At 40.1% G+C, this 18,555-nt stretch overlaps 2 protein-coding genes across 10 annotated transcripts in view; both read right to left on the reverse strand.

Annotated features, from left to right (window-relative positions):
• Positions 1-3,267: 3,267 nt before the first annotated feature.
• MAPK10 (mitogen-activated protein kinase 10) overlaps positions 3,268-18,555 on the reverse strand; it is a 603,644-nt gene continuing 588,356 nt past the window's right edge. For 7 of the 9 annotated variants that reach the window (XM_043448312.1, XM_043448316.1, XM_043448311.1 and 4 more), the window contains one exon: positions 3,268-4,161. In XM_043448312.1, the coding sequence (XP_043304247.1) occupies positions 4,019-4,161 (143 nt within the window). In that variant the 3' untranslated portion in view covers positions 3,268-4,018. Of the gene's footprint in view, positions 4,167-18,555 lie in introns of all 9 variants that reach the window. The other 2 variants (XM_043448318.1, XM_043448317.1) reach the window with 1 other exon arrangement.
• LOC122428344 (thymosin beta-4) lies at positions 6,270-6,868 on the reverse strand. Its single transcript, XM_043448322.1, has one exon. It carries the CDS (start codon positions 6,557-6,559, stop codon positions 6,425-6,427), a length of 135 nt encoding a protein of 44 aa, XP_043304257.1. The 5' UTR covers positions 6,560-6,868; the 3' UTR covers positions 6,270-6,424.

Raw genomic sequence — 18,555 nt, forward strand, 5'->3', positions numbered from 1 at the left:
GAGTCAAAGTGAGCCATTTCAGACAGCGAAAGAACTGTCCAAGTGCTAAAAGAGATAAAATCTTATATTTTAATCACATGGAAAATAATTAGTGTAACTATGTACATTATAAGTTGATTGTTGTTCTTAGAGAAAGGAGTTTCCATTCTGGGTTCAATAATCTCTGTGGAAAATACGCACATTGGGTATTGTGAGCAGGGTAGAGGGTGGAGATTTCTCTTCAGACCCAAAGTGGTTAGAATCAAAGATTACTCAGGCTATTTAATCCCTTTCTCTGAGCTATACAAGACAAATTCTCTTCAGCTAACCTGGTTGATAGCATTCAACACAGAGCATAATGCTTCTAAGATTTAGATTATCATATGTTGAGAATTACATAGAAATAGATTTGGAATAATTTAGATTTTGCAATGACTGTTTAAAATTTTAAAGTCCGTTTTGCTTATTCTGCATCCCTCCTCCCTGGCAAGTCATAAAAGGATTTATCTAATCTCACCTATTCTACTTATTCTATTTGTCAAGGCCTATTTTCTGATTTACCAGTCAGCTGCTATCAGTATCCTTAGGTAATATTTTTCTGATAATGATATCAGATTGAGAAAAAAAACTATCCAACTCCCTGGCCTTCAATTAAATAGTTTACTCCAAGTGGAGGGAACAGACCAGGCCCTGGTCCACCTATGGGGTACATTCTGTCGAAGCTCAGTCATCAGATTCTTGAAGATGCAAGATTATTATCAGTTTTTATTCAACAAGAAGAAATTTGGCTATCAGGCCAGTGTATCTCTTTTGAACACACTGGCCAACAGAATACATATAGAAATATCAAAGTGGTGGTGGTGGTTTTGCCAAACTCTCTCAAAAATCCAGTTCCTCCTGCACATGGACACGTAGCTATCCCTCCTGTAAAATACTACAAAACATTTCTTGAAGGATCACTATGAAACTACTTGCCCTTTAAGGAAATTCAGGCCAACTTTGCATTCCAAAAGGAACCCCAACCATAGGCAGGAACTTCACTTTTCCCAAGAGTGACCTGACATTCCCCTACCTGAAAAGCAGGAGAGACCTTTTGAAGGAAAGGTGACTGTACCGGAAATATTTGTTTTTTCAAGAAAAGAAGACTCAGTACAGAACATAGTATGTTCTGTGGATCTGGTAACAAATAATCACCTCCTGAAGAGACTCCAATAAAATGGACCCAAGATTGTGAAGGGTGGGTGGACTTTTGCAATGATGGTTCTCTTTGTTGGCCTATCTCCTGTTTCTTTGATAATGTAGGAAAATTAACTGTAGAAGCTGTCAAGAAGCTAACCCTTAGCTTGCTTTGTAATATGCGATATCTCAATATAAAGGTTGTTCCATTTTTCCTTGACTGGAGGGAGTTCTGGCTAGAGGTAACCCGTTTCTAAGAGACAACAGGAGAGGCCAGACTAGTCGAGTTTAGAGAAGTAAGTAGCAAGTGGAAGTAGCAGGTAATGGGAGGGACTCTGGGTAGTTCTTGCCTGGTTTCATCTGAGTGGGAAAAAAAAATCACTTCCACATACATGAGAGAGAGTCTCACTGTTGAGTGGTTTGAAGATGCTGGCTGGAGATTTCCTTTTGTCTCCTGATGTCGTTTGGTGGCTGATGAAATTCTTCCTGGATTCACTCTCTTTCAGCAGCTTCATGCTCTCTGCACTTAATCCCATGGGGTTAAAGAGCCAGGAGGGGAGAGGCCACAGGGATAGCAAGAGAGGAGCACAGACAAAGGAGATAAGCAAAGAAATAGAAATGCAAAGAAGAGAAACTTTAAAGGGGGTGGGGGCGTGAGGGGGAGAGTTGAGAGAGAGTGACACAAAGAAAATTGACTGAACTCATGTGAACGTGGAAGCTTTTTCTGATCAGATTGTCTACAGTATTAACCGAAAACAAGGGCAGCAAGACAGAGACACTGGGCCACTTCTGTTCCAGGGGACGAGCTGCACAGTCTAATATTTTTTCTCTCCGTTTTGAACAAATGACCTCTTGTCATGAAATCTATGGTGTGAAGCAATCCCCTGTAAATGGCAGCATTGCTCCTGTAAGCGATGGTGGGAGTTGATTCTATTGCTTAGGAAGAGATACGGCTTCCCTATCGTTGTATTTAAGGCAGTTTTCAGAGCACTGGCATTCTTGTCTGCTCTGTTTTCAGAGGGATTCCATTTGCCCGTCATCTCACACTCAACCAACCATCCTGTGTGTTTCACTTCTTCTTCAGGTGAAATACCACCACATTGGTGAGCACCAAAATGGCCAGAGTGCAAAGAGTTGTGATGGATACTTCACTAGAGTGAATAAGGGGAGAAGGGTTGACCTGGTCCTGTTATTGCTGAGAAGTTACCCTGGTCTCACCTTGTATGGAACCAGGATGTTTCACAGTGCCTCCTTCAAGTGCCTGGGAAAGCACTTTCATTTATTTTTGAGCTAAATTCAGGAGATTTTGCTAAACATTGACATCAATGCTTCATGGCTTTTAAGACACTCTATTGCTAAAGCTGTTTAGCAGCAGTAACTTACGGGCAGAGTTATTGCTGTCATGTCAACTTGTGGTACAAAACTCAGATGATCAGCCCTTCTTGAATTGTTGAAATTTATGAAAAAATAAATAAACATGAGACACTGGGCACGTTAAGGAGTTGAGGAAACCCCTGAGGAATGTCTGTGGATGTTTTCAAATGCTAACCTGAGGATCGCCCTGGGATTTGGGTATTTTTTTCTAAGTAATCTTTTTTTTTTTTTTTTTAATTCTAGAAGAGGGAAGTAATATTTCTTCTCAAAATAAAACCTTGACAAGGTATAAACCTGGAAAATAGCACAGCCATGGAAAACACAACCCACAATCTAAAAATAGCCTAGGCAAACTCATTTTTTGTTCGGGATACCATGTAGAGGCAGCCTCACTCTTTTTCAGAGAAGGGTTCCCATCAGATATGGACACACTAACCCTTCCTCCCTAGCTGCCAATCTCTTCTCAGTTGTGACACATAATTTGCAAACGACAAATGAGGGTCTCCTTTCTAAAACAGGAATGTCGGTGTCTCCTAGAATCTGGGTCATACCTCCTTTAGGTCTTCCTCCCACACGGCCACACTACCCTAGTCTCTCCTACCCACTCACTATCAGAGGAAAGACCCTCAGCTGTTATGCCTACCTTCCTTCTAAAGGCCAAACCATTCAGTACCTGGAAACTGTCACCCTCTCCCACCCCACACTGTACATAAGCATCACATATGTTCTTTCTACAAATTGGTTTACAGGTGCCATTTAATCAGTTCAGATTTGGAAGCTACATCTTCAAGGGTCCAAGAGAACTCACTCCCTCCCCATATTCCGCCCTTTACACATTTTCTTATAAGACATACAGCTTAATCAGTTAACAAACTAAATAGCTTATATACTGGCAATATATTACAGATGGGTTTATGTCAGAGTAATAGATCACATGAAATGGACCGTGTGGTACCCCAGTGCGTGATGTCTTGGGAGAGCCCTGAGGACACTGACAGTAGCATCTCTAAGTAAGTGGTGCTGTGTGAATACAGACACATGCGGATCTGTATCTACATCCATCTGACTAGGCCAATAGGAGCAGGTAGATGCAAGATAGAGACACACATGCTGGATGGGGCCACTGCACACCTTGCCATGCCATTTGAAAGGGCAGTTACAGGTCACTGGTTCTGCAGCCATTAAAATTACACTTTGTGGAGAAGGCTTCTCTAATTGTGTTTGATTTGCTTTCCGTAGTAAAAGCATCATTGGAAGAATACCAAAGCAAGAGCAACTAGGTGTTAAATATACATTTGGCTTAGCTGCAATACAGAACTCTGGAGAAGAAGCAGGCGGAAAGATGTGTTTCAATTTTAGGCTTGGATTCTCTCCCTTGCCACATTCTTGTCATTGCGTGTCTGCGTTTGCGTGTGTGCGTGAGTGTCTGCGTGTGTGTTCCATCACATCATCTCCTGAAGAATGCTGGGTTTCGCAGGCAGGCGGCTAGTCACCTGCAACAACCCAGGGGTCCTGCCGAGGCTTCCAGGCTGCTGTCAGTGTCAGATGCCAGGGTCTGGTCGGTGGACATGGAGGAGATGTCGTTGACGGATGAGGAAGGAGGGAGACTCTCACTGCTGTTCACGGCTGCACCTGTGCTAAGAAAACGAAGACCAACATGACTAAACCTGGAACCAGACTCAGCTGGATATCACTCAGGATACAAGTGTGTGCACATACGATAAGGCAGCGGTCCCCAACCTTTCTGGCACAAGGGGCCAGTTTCATGGAAGATAATTTTCCCACAGAGTAGTAAGGGGGGATGGTTTGGGGATGATTCAAGTGCCTTATCTTTACTGTGTGTTCTATTTCTATTGTTATTGCATCAGCTCCACCTCAGATCATCAGGCGTTGTTAGATCCTGAAGGTTGGGGACCCTAGATAGGGGATGTCTGCTCCATCATTCATTCAACAAGTCCTCATAGAACCACTAATATAGAACACTACATTAGACGGTGAACATGAGGGTAATAACACAGTGTCCCTGATCACAAGTTATTCAAGGGTTAATGCAGTAATTCAAAATTGAGACAGGAGTACGTCAAGGCTGTATATTGTCACCCTGCTTATTTAACTTATAATGTGTGGAGTACATCATGAGGAATGCTGAGCTGGATGAAGCACAAGCTGGAATCAGTGTTGCTGGGAGAAATATCAATAACCTCAGATATGCAGATGACACCACCCTTATGGCAGAAAGCGAAGAGAAACTAAAGAGCCTCCTGATGAAGGTGAAAGAGGAGAGTGAACAAGTTGGCTTAAAACTCAACATTCAAAAAATGAAGATCATGGCATCTGGTCCCATCATTTCATGGCAAATAGATGGGGAAAGAATGGAAACAGTGACAGACTTTATTTTTTGGGTCCCAAAGTCACTGAAGATTGTGACTGCAGCATGAAAATAAAAGACACTTGCCCCTTAGAAGAAAAACTATGGCCAACCTAGACAGCATATTAAAACGTAGAGACATTACTTTGTCCACAGAGGTCTGTCTAGTCAAAGTTATGGTTTTTCCAGTAGTCATGTATGATGGTAAAAGTTGGACTATAAAGAAGGCTAAGTGCCGAATTATTGATGTTTTTGAACTGTGGTGCTGGAGAAGACTCTTGAGAGTCCCTTGGACTGTAAGAAGATCAAACCAGTCAATCCTAAAGGAAATCGACCCTGAATGTTCATTCGAAGGACTGATGCTGAAGCTGAAGCTGCAATAATGGGAAGAACTGACTCATCAGAAAAGACCCTGGGGTACTCTTTTGCCCCCTTCTGATGCCTATGTCAGAAGCTTTCCCTATCTCCTTTATACTTTAATAAAACTTTATTACACAAAAGCTCTGAGCGATCCAGCCTCGTCTCTGGCCCCGGATTGAATTCGTCTCCTCCGGAGGCCAAGAATCCCGCGTCTTATCGTTCAGCAACAACCTTTCATCTTGGGGGCTCGTCCGGGATCCTTCAGGACAAGATGGGAGCTAACAATTCCAGCCTCACTCCTTTGAACTGTATCCTGAAAAACTGGGATAGATTTGATCCCCAGGGCTTAAAGAAGACACACCTGGTCTTCCTATGTGATACTGCATGGCCGCGGTACCCACTGGAGGACGGCGAACGGTGGCCAGTTGGAGGCTTTTCAACAGGCATTAACAGAACTCCGGGAGACGACTCCTGACCCAGCCTCTGAATCCAGCAAGCCTCTATTTGAGCCAGGAACCGAGCTGTCAAAGTCCCAGGAATTGATTCGTGGGTACATCACACTCGAGTCAAGAGGTGGCACCCTGACCAGAACTAAGTGATGTCATTTTATGTTTTACTTTCTATGCTCTGACTTTGTATGATTCAGATGGGCCTGATAATCTATGTGAGCCTACTTCTGCTGACTCCAAAAATCCTGAGTCTGCCCTTTGATCCTCAAGACAATGCCTTCCTGTCCTGGGCTCACTCCTATGCTGCATTCCACAATCGGTCTAACTGCTGGGTCTGCGGAGCACTCCCCTCTTCATCAGTGGAAGGCTTCCCGTGGTGGAAATCTCCACTTCAAGGAAAGGACTTTCTCCAAGTCTGCGAATACCTTCGACAACAATCACATGTGATGCCTCTTCTTCGTCTGATGACATCTAACAACCCTAGAATGGACTGGTGCAATACTTTGTACCTTAACTATGGACATAACGTGACTTTTAATACTGAATGTTTTACCTACGTTGTCAGTAGTTCTCCATTCTTTGATGTGAAAAGGGGTAGCACAGTCATTTAAACTCGATCCAACCTCTTTGCATCTTACAAAGTTAAACAGCTAAAAGAAGTAAAATAAGAAGGCAATGCTTGTGGAATGTACAGTGCACACTGGCGGCGCACGCTTCATTACGACTCGCCTGCTTGCTTCTCCTGTTCAATCGTTTCTTTCGAAGGCAGTGGGTTTTTCTCTTGCGTTTCCGTTTTCTTCAATTTCGACTTATCGAACTTCTCAATCTCCGCCATATCGGGCTTGTCAGACATTGTTGCAGAGGGCGCGGAGCGAGCTGCGAGCAAGTGAAGTCTGGTCTGCGCTGTGGCTGCTGCCGAGTACCTGCCTCTCCCATCTGCCTATGTGGCTGGCAGGGAAGGAAAAGAACTTGCATGTTGGTGAAGGAGGAAGCTGGGTGGGACGACAGTGAAATCTAGAGTAAAAAGCTGGTCCAAGGTGTTCTGCGGGCTGTAAAATGCAGTTTAATCAGAGTGCCATTTTTTTTTGTTGTTGTTCAAATTTTAATTATTGGAATGCACAATTTTTTAATATGCAAATAAAAAGTTTTAAAACCTGAAAAAAAAAAATACTGATTGTTTTGTTTTTGCTGTTTGCTCCCTGCATCTGTAACTGTGTAACTGGATTTGTTTCTAGTCGCATGAAAGCTTTTAAGTTACAAATGGTTGCTCAAACTCCTGCTATCACTGCAGCTTCTTCCGACTACTATTTGGGGCCCCTGGATCAGACATCCTCACTATGAGGATTAGGAGAATATGTTGCCTCACCAATTTAGGGACAATGCCCCTTGTCAGCTAGGAAGCAGTTATGGAATGAAAACGACGCCCCTTTTCTCTAGGCAACATAATTCTCCTAAAAGAAAAGGGGGGAATGAGAGGGTAACAGGCAGGAAGGCCAGGGGTCTCCAAATGGAGGAAAGAGGCTGTAAGTGCCAGACATTTTTATCTCTCTTAAGCGGCAGGAAGAAACAAACCAGCGATCTGTTTTTCCTTCTCTATACAAATTTAAAAGGAGGTTTCTCTTAACATTCTGTGTTGCCATGACACCTGGTCTCACCTAAAGCTAACTACTCTCAAACTTTGAGTTAACCAATACATTCCTTTTTCGTATGGAAATGTTGTCTTAAGCTATGTTAATGAACCCCAGACTCTATCTTCAAGTTGGTTCCGCCAAACGGCCTAACTTACTTACTCAGGTATTGTTCCCCTAATCTATGTAAACGGAACTATTTGTTGGTATTCTGCCCTTCTACAAGATTCAAGTCAATCATTTTATGGCCTGGGATGAATTATCTGATGCCATTCTAAATTTTATGACATTCCTTTCATTTCATTAACAGACTGTGAGTGACTATGTAACATACAGCTAAAGACTAGGAGGGGGGTACTCTTCTGCCCCCTTCTGATGTCTATGTCAGAAGCTTTCCCTATCTCCTTTATACTTTAATAAAACTTTATTACACACACACAAAAAAAAGAAAAGACCCTGATGCTGGGAAAGATTGAGGGCAGGAGGAGAAGGGGATGACAGAGTATGCAATGGTTGGATGGCATCACGGACATGAGCTCGAGCAAGCTCTGGGAGATCATGAAGGACAGGGAAGCCTGGCATGCTGCAGTCCATGGTGTTGCAAAGAGTGGGACAGACTGAGGGACTAAATAACAACAATGCAGTAACTGTCAAATTCTGCTCTACCCTAGAAATCACCTCTAATGCTTCTAAAAGAAAACCAAAACCTCCACTAAACACCCCATTCACCCTCTGCACCTCCCATATTGTAATGCATCTGGCCTTGGGTAAAGTCAAGGCATTTGCATTTTTCAAAAGCTCCCCAGAGACTGATGTTAAAGGCTGAAGACCACTGTTCTATGAAGAGCAAATAAGTGAACACCTTTAAAGTAATCACCTGAACCTGGATGTTTTCAATTCAGGGAGGTGGTGTTGTTTTTTTCCCCTGCACAAGGCAGCAGGCTGGATTTTAGTTACTGACCAGGGATCAAACCCACACTCCATGAACTGGAATCACAGAGTCTTAACCAGAGTCTTAACCACTAGACTGACAGGGAAGTCCCTCAGGCAACTTTTTAAAACAAACACATATAAGCCTCTTATCCCAGAAATATAGGCTGAGGTAATTGCCAGAGATCAGAATTACTTTGAGGCTACAGTTATAAGAAAGAAAGGTATATTAAGTAAATATTATTACACCATCATTAATTTTACATCAAACTTAAAATCCATATCAGAAAAGCCAGGTAGGACTGTGGATGAAAGTTACCATAGACCAAAAAAAGAACAGAAGTCAGAACCACAGTCAGCCTCTTGAGTGTATGTTTCCTTTTCATCAGGCTTGCTTACCTGGGAATCTCCAAGTAAGAACTCTGAATTATTAACTACAAAAATTTTTTAATTGATCTGCTATGTAGGAATACAAAGATTTTGAAACTCTGAGGAGAAACTTGCTCATGGTAATCACTCAATAAATACTTACTGAGCTACAGTCGTTTTAAGAACCACACACGAGAGATTGTAAAACTGAATTAAACCAGAGCACCCTGGAAAGTCCAATCACTTTTTCTCTTTATAGATCCTTTATATTCAAGGGATACGGGTGATAAAATGCATGTTTTGTGAAATAGTTCACTATTAAAAATATATGAAGTATAAGCATCTAATAAAGTGAGACATATTTGGTAAAAATCATATATCCCTGTGAATAAGTCACAGTAGTATTATCAAATACATCTAATAAGTTAAGAAAAAAATCTAATGAAGTGGAGAACTTAATACAATCTCCTTGTTCCTGGAGTAGGTAGGTGATTAATATGTGATAGTAACTGGAGAGGATACACACACTTAAACTAAGACAAATTATATGAATCCTTTTTAAATTGTTCTTTGTTAATTATAACCATATTTGTGCAACTTATGAGAAATATAAAAAATAGAGGAAAAAAAGACAGCAATATGCATTGATCCTCAAATTAATGATAAGAACTATTAAACTTTTGATATATTACTTTCTAGTTTTTTTGCTAGGAAGTCTAAGTATAATCATTTCATATATATCCTTTTGTATCCTGTATTTTCTTATCCAAAAAACCTATGCAATATTTCATGTTCTTTAAACTCTTAAAAGTATCAGTACCCCCCAATCTTAAATGTCTCTAGATTTTTAAATTTGTCTTATTAACATCTTCTTGTAAATAATTTTACTCTTATTATCATAAAAATATATAATGTAAAGTTCAGTTCAGTTCAGCTCAGCCGCTCAGTCATGTCCAACTCTTTGCAACCCCATGGACTACAGCATGCCAGGCCTCCCTGTCCATCACCAACTCCTGGAGCTTGCTCAAACTCATGTCCATCAAGTCGGTGATGCCATCCAACCATCTCATCCTCTGTCATCCCCTTCTTCTTCTGCCTTCAATTTTGCCCAGCATCAGGGTCTTTTCCAATGAATCAGTGCTTCGCATCAGGCGGCAATACTTTGGCCAGCTGATGTGTATTTAGTTGCTCAGTAAGCACACAAGTAATGTAAAGTTATCTGGCTTCAATTCATGCCAGCTTTATTTGATTATATCCTTTACAGATATGGTGCAGAGCTAGTTCATTTCCTCTCGTGACATATACTAGTAGATTTCATAGGCCGACAGACAACCCTTGATTAAACAGCCCAACTGCCCAGTGCTGTTTTTTCCCTTTGCTTTTAGATTACATTATACCAACATCCTCATATTCTTTCATCAGCTTTGGTCTCTAATAATTGAGCATTACTGTGATGGGCTTCTCAGAAACATCTTTAATTTTTCCATATCATTATTAAAGGGTAGAGATTAAAACTAGATGCAGGATTTTAATAAAGGCTTGATCAAATTATGGGCCGACAGAGTGAGATTACTATCTATTCATCTCCTGAGTGATATATTCTTATACTACACGTGGTTTTCAAATCACGGTACTAGAGTCTAGATTTAGTTTTAATTTGAAATATAAAATATTGCCCATATACCTTTTGTAACAGCTTCACTGAGACATAATTCACAAAGCTAATTTGTATAATTCAATTTTTTTAGGATATTCACAAAGTTGTGCAATCATTACAATAATCAGTTTTGTAGAGTTTTTATCACCACAAAAGAAAATCCTATAATCTATTTCTTACCACCCAGCCCTAGGCCATGACTAAGTTACTTTCTGTCTCTATAAAATTGTCTGTTCTGAACATATCAGATAAATGGAATTATACAATATGTGTCTTTTGGGACTAGTTTCTTTCACATAGCTTAATATTTTCAAAAGATTCATTTGTATCAATGCTTCATTTCTTTTTATGACAATAATATTCTACTGTATGAATATATCACTTTTATCTATTTATTAGATAACATCATATGATATTTGTCTTTCTCTGCCTGACTTACTCCACTTAGTATGATAATCTCCAGGTCCATCCAGGTTGCTGCAAATGGCATTATTTCATTCTTTTTAGTGGCTGAGTAACATTCCATTGTATATATGTACCAAATCTTCTTAATGCATCCATCTGTAGATGGATCTTTATGTTGCCTCCTGTCTTGGCTATTGTAAATAGTGCTGCAATGAACATTGGCATGCATGTATCCTTTCAAACCATGTTTTTCTCTAGATATATGCCCAGGATTGGGATTGCTAGATCTTATGGTAGTTGTGTTTTTAGTTTTTAAGGAGCCTCCATACTGTTCTCCATAGTAGCTGTACCAATTTACATTCCCACCAACAGTGTAGGAAGGTTCCCTTTAACCCATAACCTCACCAGCCCTTATTGTTTGTAGGCTTTTTTACGATGGCCACTCTGACTGGTGTGAGGTGGTATCTCACTGTAGTTTTGATTTTCATTTCTCAGAATCTTTATCAACCGTATTTCTAGGGTTCCATAAATTGCTGTTCCTGACTGTGTATAGCACAAATGCATTAGAAAGAGGTTCTCTCTTCTAACAGTCCCTCTATGAAATCCCCATTACATTCTCATGTTGTATGGAAAGAGTTTCTCTATATAGTGCTGTGGGGGGATGGGAATCTTGCGTACTGTCTAGTGGCGTGCTGCAGTGGTTTTAGAGGCTTTTGAGAGTCAATTATTAGCATTTCTTTCCAATTTTGCCTTCATCGATGACATATCAGTAGCTTGAAATTGATCACAGTAGATCACAGTAGATCAATTTACACAATAGAAATTAGTAATTGCTGCAATCAGTCCATCTTTCCTAAAGAGATAGTTGCATGCATGCATGCTCATTTGCTCAGTCATGTTCAACTCTTTGCAACCCCATGGACTGTAGCCAGCCAGGCTCCTCTGTCTATGGAACTCTCCAAGCAAGAATACTGGAGTGGGTAGCCATTCCCTTCTCCAGGGGATCTTCCTGACTCAGGGATCAAACCCTATTGTTATTAAAAATTAAATCCTACAGTGTAATTAAAAAAAAACAACAACAACTTTTGCTTCTGTATGATTTTTTCTATTGCACTATACTATATGCCTTCTCAACTGTAGCCACCTCTGGCTTTACTGAATGATCTTCTCAAGTCTGTTTTTTATGTAGACAATAAATAAACTTTTAAACTATAAAACCAAACAAAATTAGAAGGTTCCAGACAAATATTTTGGCTTCAAGTTGTTAGTTTACTGCTAAACAGTTTGAGACAATATGTTAAAAGTAGAATTGAACTGAATTGAACTTATCATTGCCCCGCATATCCTAACAATGTGATAAATACCCCTTCTTCCCATATTGTTTTCAGAGAAACCAGTAAAATATATACTTTTTTATAAAACTTTTCTTGTTAGTAAGTTCAGTTCAGTTGCTCAGTCGTGTCTGACTCTTTGCAACCCCATGAATCGCAGCACTCCAGGCCTCCCTGTTCCATCACCAACTCCCGGAATTTACTCAAACTCATGTCCATTGAGTCAGTAATGCCATCCAGCCATCTCATCCTCTGTCGTCCCCTTCTCCTCCTGCCCCCAATCCCTCCCAGCATCAGGGTCTTTTCCAATGAGTCAACTCTTCACATGAGGTGGCCAAAGTATTGAAGCTTTAGCTTCAGCATCAGTCCTTCCAATGAACACCCAGGACTGATCTCCTTTGGGATGGACTGGTTGGATCTCCTTGAAGTCCAAGGGACTCTCAAGAGTCTTCTCCAACACCACAGTTTAAAAGCGTCAATTTTTCGGCACTAGCTTTCTTCACAGTCCAAATCTCACATCCATACATGACCACTGGAAAAACCATAGCCTTGACTAGACAGACCTTTGTTGGCAAAGTAATGTCTCTGCTTTTTAATATGCTATCTAGGTTGGTCATAACTTTCCTTCCGAGGAGTAAGCGTCTTTTAATTTCATGGCTGCAATCACCATCTGCAGTGATTTTGGAACCCAAAAAAATAAAGTCTGACACTGTTTTCACTGTTTCCCCATCTATTCACCATGAAGTGATGGGACCAGATGCCATGATCTTAGCTTTCTGAATGTTGAGCTTTAAGCCAACTTTTTCCCTCTCCTCTTTCACTTTCATCAAGAGGCTTTTTAGTTCCTCTTCACTTTCTGCCATAAGGGTTAGTAAAGCATTATAAATTTTTGTCAATAAATATGTCATTTAAATTAACTGAAAATACTAGTAGAGTTACACATAAAAAAATACTAGTTACTTTCAAAATTACCTGAAAAAAAATTAGGTTTTATGGAAACACATAATAACCTCAGATATGCAGATGACACCACCCTTATGGCAGAAAGTGAAGAACTAAAGAGACTCTCGATGAAAGTGAAAAGGAGAGTGAAACAGCTGGCTTAAAACTCAACATTCAGAAAATAAAGGTCATGGCATCTGGCCCCATCACTTCATGGCAAAGAGATGGGGAAACAATGGAAACAGTGACAGACTTTATTTTCTTGGGCTCCAAAATCACTGCAGATGGTGACTGCAGCCATGAAATTAAAAGACACTTGCTCCTTGGAAGAAAAGCTATGACCAACCTAGACAGCATATTAAAAAGCAGAGACGTTACTTTTACCAACAAAGGTCCGTCTAGTCAAAGCTATGGTTTTTCCAGTAGTTATGTATGGATGTGAGAGTTGGATTATAAAGAAAGCTGAGCACCAAAGAAATGATACTTTTAAACTGTGGTGTTGGAGAAGACTCTTGAGGGTCCCTTGGACTGCAAGGAGATCAAATCAGACAATCCTAAAGGAAATCGATCCTGAATATTCATTGGAAGGACTGATGCTGAAGCTGAAGCTCCAATACTTTGGCCACCTAATGGGAAGAACTGACTCATTAGAAAAGACCCTGTTGCTGGGCAAGATTGAAGGCAGGAGGAGAAGGGGACGACAGAGGATGAGATGGCTGGATGGCATCACTGACTCAATGGATATGAGTCTGAGCAAGCTCTGGGAGTTGGTGATGGACAGGGAACCCTGGCATGCTGCAGTCCTTGGAGTCTCAAAGGATTAGACATGACTGAGTGACTGAACTGAACTGAACTGACAAAAATTTACCAGCTAAAACTTGCGTGTGTGTTTCTGCACGCACACTCAGTCACTCAGTTGTGTCCGACTCTTTGCAACCCCATGGACTGTAGCCCACCAGGTTCCTCTGTCCATGGGATTTTCCAGGCAAGAATACTGGGGTGGGTTGCCATTCCCTTCTCCAGGGAACCTTCCCAACCCAAGGATCAAACCCACATCTCCTGCATCTCCTGCACCGGCAGGCAGATTCTTTACCACTGAGCTACCTGGGAAGCCTAGAAGTTATCTAGCCAAAGGCATTCATAGTCTCAAAGGAAAATATTGTCCTGCTTTTTTAAATAAAATTATTTTCCTGACTCATCCAAACATAAAAAGAGACACAAAGTATCATGAGAACCACTAGATTTTTTTAAGTCACTGAAACGTATTCCTTCTCTGTATTCATGGCCATCAGCTTCAGTTGGTTTGGGGGCTGAGGTTTTTAAATAGAAAAAGTTATTGGGATAGATCTGTAACTAATTGGGAGAAATACACTCCCATAATGCGTAGAGGAGAAGGAGAGGCTATATATTAAAATCACCAGAAAAGCTTTATCTTCCATTTAGAGATTCTAAGAAATCTCTGCCCATCTTGATGCTAAGCATCCCTAGCTCAGTGCGTTATGGATGTAAACCCTAACTTCCAGGAGGTTTACTTCTCAGGCAACAGGGTGGTGAACAGGCTGAGAGTCTTTGTATTAGATGACCTTCTAGTTTGTTCTTGCTCTAACATTCTATAGTAAATGCTTTTAGAGGAAAATTAATTTCTATTCATGGGCTGTTATTCCCTCAGCAGTCTTTAGCAATCAATTCAGAAAGCAAGCACCCATGCTATTCTTGAAAATAAATCACTATGCAAGTGAAATCAGATAGTAGAAGGGAATAAAATTATTTATTTAGAAGTGTATCTGGGGTTTAGATTTATTTCTTAGTGATACATGACAATTCCATCAGTAAATTTCAAGCTTCTGTATTATTCTGCAAATGCACATTTAACTTTCTATTTACATTTTAAAAGCATCACTAAAACATGAGTTTGGGTATTAGAACAATTTTGTCACTGAAAAACTGCATTAACTTATTGACTTGCTGCTGGGTTTCCAGTGTTGCTGTGACTGAATATTAAGGGAGTCTATGTTGTAATATTATTTCATCTCAGCTATTTACAAAATAAAATGTGATATGCAACATTCCTGAGAAAAGGTGAATATAATGAAGAATGCAATAAGGCTGAATTTTCAAAAGTTTTCTAAGTAATTGATTTCTCTTTCCAGCATAGTTTACTGCATACGTGTGTGTGCGTGTGTTAATTGCTCAGTCGTGTCCGACACTTTGCAACCCCATGAACTGTAGCCCAGACAGGCTCCTCTGTCCATGGATTCTCCAGGCAAGAATACCGGAGTGGCTGTATATACACACACACACACACACACACACACACACATATACACTATGCACACATACACACACACATGCACACACGCACAGTGGTGTGCCAATAAAAATTTAGCAACTGGCTCTTCAGGGGGGTTAAGAATGCCTTGATTTGTAGAGTCAGCCAATTTCTATGTCTTAAATCCTGCATGGTGGATTTCAAGCTACAATATGAGGTCAGAAAACTCAGATGTACACCAGTGGCTCTCATGAGCTAGAAGAATTGCTCCAGCACACGCCTGTCCTATGTCTCTGCATGATGCACAGAAATATATCAAACACAGGGACTTCCCTGGTGGTCTGCCTGTCAATTCAGGGGACACAGTTTCTATCCCTGGTCCAGGAAGATTCTACATGCCTCGGAGCAACTAAGCCCATGTGCCACAACTCCTGAGCACTCCTATTGCAATTAATGAAGCCCATGCACCCTAGAATCCATGCTGCTCAACAAGAGAAGCCACCTCAATGAAAATCCCATGCACTGCAACTAGAGAATAGTCCCCCACTCACTGCAACTGGAGAAAGCCCATGGGCAGCAATGAAGACCCACTGCAGCCAAAAATACATAATAACTAGCTAAATAAATAAAAGAATATAAAACGCCAAACACAAATATGTCATGTAATAGGTATCCCACATATGATTTCTCAACATCAAGCTGGGAAAATTTTCCTTTAAAATCATGTAGTGAAAGATTGAATCCACAACCATTTTAATTATAAACTGTTTAAACCAGTCCACTATAGGTTAGAGCAGGTGTAGAAGGTAGATAATTTAGTATTGTTACAGGTAGTTGGAATGGGTAAAAAATACTTTTGCCTTCTTGTGTGCACAAAGAGCCTGAGGGGAATATTTTATGATTAATTGCTAGCACATTAAGCTAAACGGACATGCGAAAAAATTCAGGAATATATATTTCCCAAAGTGAATAAATCAAAAAACCACCTGAAAGCATGAGCAAAGCTTTATCTGAAGCATGAGCAAATTCCAGAAGCAACAATTTGTGTACTTGATTGATACTCAGCTCATTTACCTTCGTGATAATTAATAGGTGAATAAATATTAACCAGCATAAGAATATACTGAATTGCATACTGCCTCAAAACTATAATCCTGTCTTGAATTCTGTCTTTGGGAGAGCACCAAGAAACATGTTGAGGAAAGACCTGAGCACCAATTTTCAAATTAATAAATATTTAACAAGCTACTATTATGTGTACGGGACAATTCTCTGGTACTGCGTGGTACGCAAAGATGAATATATACAATCTTTTTCTCAATGAATTTACAATCAATAAGGGTAATAAGACAATGTGTAAAACACAAGTACTAGTTGGACCTATAGGAAAGAAAGATCTTATTCTTTGGGAAGATATGAAAGTCTTTTGGAACAGATATGAAAAATATTTGGGGACAAGGTGGTAATAAAAGAACACTGTTGAAGGGGCACCATTTCAAAACACAGGAAAACAGTCAAGCAAGGCAGTGACAAAGCAGGAGCCTAGGACAGGTATAGTATCAAAATGTGGAAAATGTGGAATGTATTTCAGAGGGCTGTCTGTGTCAGTGAGAGGTTACTAGGCTTAAATTATAAGTGATGCAAAGCTATTGGAGGCACCGATCAGTAAAATTATTGCTCGACCTATAGTTTTCAAAGATCAGCTTAGGTCAAGACTGAAGTATGAAAAATTATTTCAAGAAAACTTTATTCATAATTGTGTTAATATCAAGGGATGGTAGCAATTAGATATAAGACATCTAGCAAGCAAAATGTTTAGGATGCAAAAGTGACTGTCAGTCATAATGTAGGTATGGAATGAAAGGTCGTTTATGGGTCTCAGGCTGGGAGGCTGAGAAAAATAGAGTTGCCATTAATAGAAATGGGAAAGTTGAGTCAAAATTTACTGCTGAGAGGGTGAATCTAAATGGAGAGGATGTGTTTGGTTTTAAACAAATGGAATCTAAATTGGCAGCATCTCATGCATCCTGGCCCAGTATCCTAATTTCTTTATGAATAGGTTACATTCATCCTTAAATAATTTGGTGGAAAGAATTTATTTCACAGTCATTCCAGAAATAACAAACTACTCTGTAAACTAGGCTTTGGTTTTATTCACCTTAGATATATTTCCTACAAACTTAAAAATAATTATTTGGCCAAGACTCAGGTTCATCTATTCAGAGCATGTAGAAATTATGTCAATAACCTTAGATACTGTTCAAGAAAATGATCCAACACTTGGGATTAGTGCAAAAAAAATGAGCACATAACCTTTTAATATCATACTTGAGCATTTTTAATAGCCACTCCCCCCAAGGGTCATCTGACTGTTTTGTGGAACATAACTTTTTGACAATATTTTCAATAGATTAGGATCTAGATGTTTTATAACACTGTAAACTTGTAGAAAACTGATAAAGTAAAACTCTTTTCTTTTTCTGCCTAGTATAAGAGATAAACACAAAGATAGGTTTAGTTGCTATGTAGGACATTTGCAGGTTTTGATTTAATTTGGTAATCTTATCTCAGTGTTCTTTTTTCCATAGGCTACCTAATCTTAATTTCTCATATCTTCACTGAACTTTGTCATCCTGTCATTTCCCTCATTAAGGAGCTAAAAGAAACTTTGCATGTACTCACTTGCTTTTTGCAATAAGAATAATGGCTTTAGTGATTAAAGAATTGCACTTCGATTATATACAAACTTTGTTCTTTTACCAAACACGCAAGCCTTTCTTATGGCAGACCACTGATCCCATTCCTTTAATGACTCGTTGATCTCACTTGTACCATCGCTAATTCTGTTCTGCCTTTCCTGAACAGTACAGTTTGTCTTAAAGGAATCATGGGAATAAGAAGATTTTTGTAGAAGTGTTGTGAGAGTATTGAAAAGCAAATTGTGTATTTTTATGCCATCACAGATTAGCTGTTGTGAAGACCTGGCTGGGGTTGAGGGGAATGTAGAGGAAAGAAGCAGGAGATGGGGTATCCTGGAGTGGATAGCATGATTCTGAGCTCTTTGCAAAAAAGAAAGGAGATAAATGAATGGACTTCCCTGGTGGTCCAGTGGTTAAGAATCTGGCTTGCAATGCAGGGGGTGGGGGTTTGATCCCTGGTTGGGGAACTAAGATCGAACATTGCCGCGGGGCAATTAAACCCACGTGCCACTGCTACTGAGTCCATGTAGCACAACTAGAGGGTTCTTCTGCTGCAACAAAAGATTCTGCATGAGGCAATGAAGATCCTGCGTGCTGCACATAAGACCTGATGCAGAAA

This window comes from Cervus canadensis, chromosome 26, assembly GCF_019320065.1.
Source record: "Cervus canadensis isolate Bull #8, Minnesota chromosome 26, ASM1932006v1, whole genome shotgun sequence".
Taxonomy (NCBI): Eukaryota; Metazoa; Chordata; class Mammalia; order Artiodactyla; family Cervidae; genus Cervus; species Cervus canadensis.

Excerpts from the sequence above, each read along its gene's own strand:
- LOC122428344 (XM_043448322.1), bottom strand. The coding sequence starts at position 6,559 with ATGTCTGACAAGCCCGATATGGCGGAGATTGAGAAGTTCGATAAGTCG.